This window comes from Leptosomus discolor, chromosome 10, assembly GCF_034619465.1.
Source record: "Leptosomus discolor isolate bLepDis1 chromosome 10, bLepDis1.hap2, whole genome shotgun sequence".
NCBI lineage: Eukaryota > Metazoa > Chordata > Aves > Leptosomiformes > Leptosomidae > Leptosomus > Leptosomus discolor.
The window spans coordinates 21,220,624-21,228,128 of NC_141400.1; the positions used below are offsets into that span (position 1 = coordinate 21,220,624).

At 47.5% G+C, this 7,505-nt stretch overlaps 1 protein-coding gene across 1 annotated transcript; it reads right to left on the bottom strand.

Moving 5' to 3' along the window:
• Positions 1 to 1,968: 1,968 nt before the first annotated feature.
• GRXCR2 (glutaredoxin and cysteine rich domain containing 2) lies at positions 1,969 to 7,142 on the bottom strand. Its single transcript, XM_009950734.2, has 3 exons — positions 6,798 to 7,142; positions 4,004 to 4,219; positions 1,969 to 2,148 (listed from the first exon to the last, which is right to left on the bottom strand). The coding sequence occupies exons 1-3, from the start codon at positions 7,140 to 7,142 to the stop codon at positions 1,969 to 1,971; spliced, it is 741 nt and encodes a 246-aa protein (XP_009949036.2).
• Between the last annotated feature and the right edge of the window lie 363 nt (positions 7,143 to 7,505).

Below are 7,505 nucleotides of genomic sequence, written 5' to 3' on the forward strand. Positions count from 1 at the left end.
TGGCAGAGAAATAAAACTAGCAACGTGTTGAAAGGAACGCATTGCCTCACCGGTACCTTCACTGTGATGTTTTAGGAAAGCTCAGACCTCTTTTCCATGTGAAATAAGAAAGCGGTTAGTGGGTAAATCAAGTCAGCGTGTTACCAAAACTAAAGTGAGCCCATCCGAGGAGGCGGGGGGGGGAGTGAAGGCACCCAGCGTGGCGCTGGCCGTGTCGCCCACAGCCGGGCCCTGACGCTGTGCACGGACAAGCCCTGCGGTCCCCAGTGCTCCAGGGCTGGGCCCCGCCAGGGCCCGCGGGACTGGACTAAGTCAGGGAAGAACACGGCTCTGCCGCCAGCATCGCCCCAGGGACGTGTTGGGATGAACGGGAATAGCTGACGCAACCAGGAGGAGGAACAGTGGTTGAGAAACACCTTAATTACCAAAGAACAATAAATACTGATTTTATAAATGCATATTCGCATCTAGTTCTATTGTAAACATTAAACTATCGGGCAATAATTTTGCCTGGTTGCTTTTTTCATCTTAAGCTGGCAAACTTTTAAACGAGCCCAGCTATGAGATCAAACGGGTCAAATTGGAGGGAAGAGATGCTCTTGACAACAGTTTCTGACTTGTGAGGTCTCACCTGCCCTCAGTGAATAGCCCAAAGACTACGTCTTTTCATATTGCAGATCCTGATAGGATAAATGAAGCCAGCCAAGTGTCTGCTACAGATCAACGCACTTTTTTTGAAAAATAAACCCTCAGCATCCACTGAACAATTTTGGCAGGAGATATGGAAGTCAAAGAGCTAAACCAGCATGATTTCTAATCATTCAAGTGTTGCAGAGAAATCTTAAAACCTGCCATAGGAAAATAGAAACTTGGCCATAAATTACCCTGTCTAGGCTTGCAACCTCAGCATGAAGTATGTGTGAGCAGTCTCTTAACTCATCAGAGTCGCAGGGGTAATATGCAAGTTAAGGCTGCATTAACATTACTCGTGAATATAAAATGTAATAAGTTAATGCTTTGGAGAAAAAATACCATTTCCCCTGTTTGCCTCGACCTCTTGAAGCCCCCGTGTTCTGTGCTGCCAGTGGCAGCCTGCAAAGTATCCCACATCGTTGCTTCACCTCAGCTAATTAGAGTTTACCTTCTGCAGATTACCACATGGGTTTAATATTAAGCAACAGGAGTCCTGCTCACCACCAGCCTGATCCTGAAAAGTGCTGAGCATCGTACAGGGGATTTTAGTTCAGCACTTCCTCATAAGTTGGCTAAAAACTTAATAACTTCTATTTATAATAATAAATTATTGTACGGGTTTTATAGCTCCAGGTTTGGGAAGGGTTTTCAATTTCTTCCCATAAATCAGACCCCAAAAGAATCATTGCATTCCCTAAAGATAAAGCAGGTGTCAGAATCGGCAAAATCTTCATGAAATGCTCGTGACGCTGCAGGGCAAGTATAGAGTTCACTACAAAAAACTGTGTTCATTTTAAAGCGTTCGGGAAGTTAAAACCGAGGGGAGGCACCGCTCTGCTGTAGCCCTACAAACAGACTTTGCAGTTACCAACGTGCCCAGACTGCACCCGCTTCTGCTGCTTTTCATGGTGCTCCTGGAGTTCCTGGTGGGTCGGGACCTGGCGGTGCTGGGCAGCACCTACCGAACAGAAGGACCGTGCCAGCAGATTCAGGCTGAGTTCCAGAGACATTTAGGCAGGCGCTTAGCTTCCGAACGCTGGTGATTTCCTCCAGCGTCAGGGGATGTGTTCCCCCTGCAGACTCCGGGGCTGATTCGGAGTCAGGCGGGTGAAGGCAGCAGGCGCGGGGAGCGGCTGGCAGCAGCGGTGTGGTGTTCACATTTACAGCGAGATGTGCACAACGTGCCTTTCCCCTCTGTTCAAAACTTGTCCTGACGGCGAGGCTGCCTGACGGTGACAGGATTCGAAGTGCCTGCTGCAGGGGTGTCGGTCCTGCTCAGGCAGCACAGACCTGGCAGGGCTGCAGGCCGCTTTCGTTGCAAGCCGGACACCGCAGAGCCCTGTAGGACTCTCTGAATCTGTTTGCCAGCATTGAGAACTTGCTTCCGTGGCACAGCGAGCAGGGAGCAGAGCCTGAACCTTTGCACTGGGAACAGCCACGTTCAGCATCTCCTTCCTGAAAGAGACAAACCATGAAAAAAATCTATTAGGGGATATCAGACACCAAAGCCATACTTGAAAGAGGAAATTCTGTCTTCTGGTCCTTTAAGCAATTCTTGCTCCTGACGTGTCACTCTGCCAATAATAGCCGGTCCTCTACGGCAAGATCTTCAAGAAAAAGGCTCATGTATATTTGAGGACAATTTGTGGATAATTCTAGAAAATGAGAAGTTAATGTGATTTGGCTTCTAACACAATACTTGCAAATTTGTCTTTCTTCTCCTGCAAGGGTCTGCACAGCTCCACCCATCTTCCTGTCGTTTCTTAACACATCCATCTTCTCAGCTCTGTATCCTTGGTTTTGAGCCACGCTTCATTTCTTCAAGCATTTCTCCTCGCCCTCTCCCCAGCGAGTCCCTCATCACAGACAGGCACAGCATCTTTCAAGCTGTCCCTTGTGCCTGCAACTCTCTCCCAGGGTGCCAGACAGCCTCTTTCATATCCAGTCTTAAAATTCAGTGCTTCCACAGAGCCCAGCAGTGATTGAATATCTGCATCAGGAAGAATGCAGCATGGCACAGGATCGGTTTTTGATGCCGGGTTCTGAATCCCACATCGTTCCCGTGCAGCGGTTCTGTTTTACGTGGCACTGTGGAATGAGGCTTTAACTAAGATAGAGGGAGCTGGTGCCAGATATGCTTCATATTGGTGCCTGCTTATGAATTTGATAGTCCAAATTAATTGACTCATCAGAAAAATAACCTTCCTATGGTTTGGTCATCTTTAACTGCGTGTTCATAATACCAGTGTATAGCAAGTCCAAAATTATTCTTAAAAAAAATAAAAATCATAGGTTTGGAACCTTCAGGTTTTACTTTTTGTTGCCAAACATCAAGGAGAACAGAAGTGCTTTGCTGAGTTCTTCCAAGGTTAAAAAATTTCTCTGGAACAATGCCTTACAGCCAACAAATGCTGTTGTCCTTCTCCAAAGCTGCTCCTCCAGTGAGGGCGACTGGAGGAAGGCAGTCCATTACCTTATGGAGGTCCTTTTCGACATACATGCCCCCAAAGGCCAGAAATTATTTTTTGATGACTCAGATAGGTATCTGCCAGTAGATGGGATGAACCTTGGCTTTGATGTTAAAGCCCACTTTCTGAAAATCGAGTTTATTTCAAAACTGACAAAGGCCAAAACTCCTACTTAGTCTCTCAGGGCTGTTCTCAGCTTTCATGGGGTCCTTGTGCCAGTGAGCCGTAAGCAAGGCTCGTGGTCGCAGGAGGACCAAGGTAACCTGCACTCAACAGGTCAGTCTCAGATCTGCAAAACTGTCGTGCGTCGTCATCTGCCCTGCATGACAACGTTGTGTTTTGCGGGATCAAACTGTGGTCAGACTAATTGGGATTCTGACAAACAAAGGCTAACCCGTGAGAAAACAAGTGGAAGACACCATCTTATTTCAGCCAGTATTAAAATTTTAGCCTCCGGCAGTCTCAGCCGCAGAGCAGCTGTGTTTAGCCTTGTCAGCCTGGAGAAACTCTGGCCTGCTCTTACTCCAGTGGGAGACAGTGACGAGGGATGGACCTACGCCAAGCTACGTGAACGCCAGCGATCTCCAGGGGAGGAATCCAGTGGGAGACGTGAGCATCTGGAAACAGAACAGCTGCCCCCATCGCGCAAACTGCAGTGCGACATTGATCGGTTACTTCCCGAGTGGGAAGAGGAACAAAGCGATGCGTTTTGCCCAAATTTAGTGAAGTGCCAGATACAGACACAGGTGGGGCTGGGGCAGGAATACTCGGTGGTCTGACCAGGGCTGTAAGACCCAAAAGCCTTAGCAGAAAAAATAAAAGCATTTTCAGTTTTCTCTTACCTGCACATACTGGTTGCAGGCAGCCTTTTTTTCCACATCTTTTTTATGTTCACCACCAAATCTTTCCTTCCCTTCCCGGTATACGAAGGCCCAGTCATTTATTCCCTCGGTCTGGATGATTCTTCTCATGAGCTCTTTCTGGTCCATTGGCGCACGGATGATTTTCAGGTTATTAGTGTAGATGATGATCTTGCCAAAATCTAGAATGGGGGAAGCCTGCAGAAGGATCTTATCAGTGTCTCACCCAAATAAACACACTCCACACACACTGGTGATCCCTGGGCTCCCAGGAGAACATCTCCTCCAAGCAGTCATCCGCGCGGCTGGCTCTGCAGCACAAGCCAGGCCCCCACCACCGCCCGAGCACCGAGCAGAACGGCAGTGAAGGGACGGTCCTCACGGGCCATGGGATCAGACCAAGACTTTGGGTCAGATCTTAGCAGCCTCACTTTGATGTCCTGTTCTGGATGGGGGAGGCTTTCTGGGATGTAAATTCTCCTTCCAACGCACATGCAAGAAAAACAAAGGCCCAACTCTAAGAGCAGTGGTGTGGACATATATGGCAAAACGACTTCTGCACTGGGGACTGACCTGCATTTCTCTGAAAGTTGAGTAGTTGGAGGGTGGGGGGTGTGAAGAGGGGGGTTTTGTGGGTTTGGCCAGAAGTAGACATTCCCCATGATGGTGACCTGTTCTGTTGCCTTTGATGGGGTTTTTCAGATTTGAAAGAAAGCTCTTTGTAGATTATTAATGCTGGCAAAAGGTCAGATTAAAAAAACTCATTATCTAATGCTAAATTTTGTTCCTAACAGCAAGGAGCCCGTCTAAATAACTGTGTCTGGGCACACTTGAATTTGTATTGTTTTCTGATGACTTTAGAGCTAAACTCAGTATGGTGAAACACCTCTGAAAGGAGCTTTTCGCTTACCTGGCCCCTTTTTCCCTCTGCACTAGGTACCACACGGCAGTCACCACAGCCTGTTGTTTTACACACTTTTCATATTTCACTCTGTTTGAATCTGTGTCGAGAAGTGATGCTAAAGGAGATGTTCTCCTGAGAAAACGCCCTGCCAGAGTCTCATCAGCTGACGTGAGGTGGCTGGCTGCTCTCCTGGCAATCAGGCATCTCCTTCTCCATGGGGAGAAGCGTGGAGGGGGAGGCAGGGGAGCACAAACCCTCACCATTTGCAGAGGGCTTTAGAAGCCTTGTATGTGTTACACAGACACGGTGCCTCCAAACACCAGATGCATGTTGATACAAAACAAAGCTGGTACTGGATAGCGTGATGACTCAAGGTATTTATGGTGAGGGAAACAGAGGAATAGAGATGAGCGTTACCCAAGAATGCAGAACAAATTAATGGCATGGATAAGATCACGTTAGTGCTCTGTCTTCAGGCAGGAGAGATTCATTGTGGTTTGATACTTTCAGTTAAAATAGATGTCCGGTCTATCGCCTAAATAGAGTTCAAATATCAGCCATCTGGGTTTCCTACATGCAACTTTGATCAGCACCAAGAACTAACAGACCTTTAATGTACTCGAATCAAGGCCATATGAAGCATTTGATGCGTTTTAAAGCACTTCGGTCTCTTCAGCTGTGTCAGTGCAGCGTGACATTCCTTACTGACCAAAGACCACAACAGATGACAAAACAACTTTCTTCACATGGCAGCGGTGGGTGTACTTGAGTGACCTCTCTGGGAACACGCTCAATCCTTGGCCCTTCTGCAAGCAGCTGGGGCAGCACCAGGGCGGGCCGGGGCGGCGTGCGAAGCGGCCAGACACCGGGCTGGCCCGTTCGCTGACACTAACCGCTCGTTGTTCGGCCTGAACAGGGTGGGAATGAGCCGTCCCCCAGGGACAGGCCTGATAGTGACTCAGCAAGCCAGCTCACCTCACACCATCTTCCTTTTTATCATCTTTTCCCTGAGCAGACTCACCTCGAGTTTTACAAGTCTGCTGATTGTATCAGCGTAACGCACTCCATTCAGAGCCTGCCTGTCTGTGACGTGGCTGTTATCAATAGCGCCCCTATGCCATCACTGTTACAGCAATTGTGCATCTAGATTTGATAAAACCAAATAGCAGCAAAAGATACATAAATCTAATTCAGCAGGGTAAGAAAATGAACATAATCCCTGCACGTTAATCAACTTAACATATATATTACATATGTACTGGCTTTTATTAGGACTAAAGAGACCCTTCTACATCAATGGCATTAATTATATGTTAATAAAATACCCAGTGAAACTAAGCTGGGATTTCCAAAGTAGCTGAAGGGGAGTTCTGACTTGCCAGAGGATGCAGATGCCTTGCTCAGAGGCTCGCTGGTAGACGCCGGTGGCACTAACCTTTTGCCAGCTGAAGTCATGCTACTTTAGTGTTTTAAATATCACTAATTAAGATAATATCCACCTGACATCTGACTGCTTTAGATGCATTCTGATTCCTACACGCAGATACTGATATATATGGAAATGTTGTATCTTAGTCTACAAAAAGGACAGATGCAAATCAACCCAGTGAGAAGATGGAGCACAGCTAGCAGATGCTGCTCACTTGCTGACTGTGCTGCTGCAAAACATGCGGATCCTGCCATGTGCAGAGTAAGCAGAGCACAGAATTTGTGGGATAAAAGCTGAAGATTTACCCTTTTAAAATCCTGGACTGAGTTTTAGCTGAATGAGGTTCCAGTCTGAGAATCCTGTTACCATATTACTGTAAAAAAAGGTTGAGTCTGAAGTTGGCTTCCAAACAGTTTGGCAGCCCCAGGCTGGACATCACTTACCCTGCAAGGACTGTTGCTTGCCTGGGAGTCGCTGAGGAGAGGCGAGCTACTGGTGAGACTGTATTTCTTGTCCTCTTTGAATATGCTGATCCGCTGGGCAGTCAGCTGGGCTGGCGAGTAAAACCTGTTTTCTGGCGTTTCCCCAGCCCCGCAGAAATGGTCCCCTGGCTCGAAGCAGTGGCGGAGAAAACGCCGAGAGTGCTCTTTGGCTGGGGGCTCGAGTTCCTGCCCATCTTCATAGACTTGTTTTAGCACTCGACCACTGTAAGCTGACGATATTTTGAACCTCACTTTGCGGGGCCTTCCCTCATGCCACTGACCGAGTTTCTTCTGGTGCTCGTCCATTGTTAGGATTTCCAGCTGCAGGTCCTGGAGATCAACTCCAAGAGCTTTGGGTCCAAAAGAAAACGCTCCCCAGTTTCCCCTGGCCACACAATGTATAATTCAACGTTTCTAGTAGTTCCTCTCATATTACAGCAAAACCGACACCACTGTATTAAATATTGATAGATAGTCACAAAGAGAAAACATCGATGGTAGTGAAATATAAGGCAGGTTGGTGAATGGTGGACAGGCTGGCTTACCGCAAGAGGAAAGGAGTTAACTTGGGGAGGATAGGATTAAATAGGAAACTCTGCCCATGTTCTGAAACCATGGAAATGTTTCTGCTATGTGCTGTGATAAGAACTACCCCAAATACACCATGCC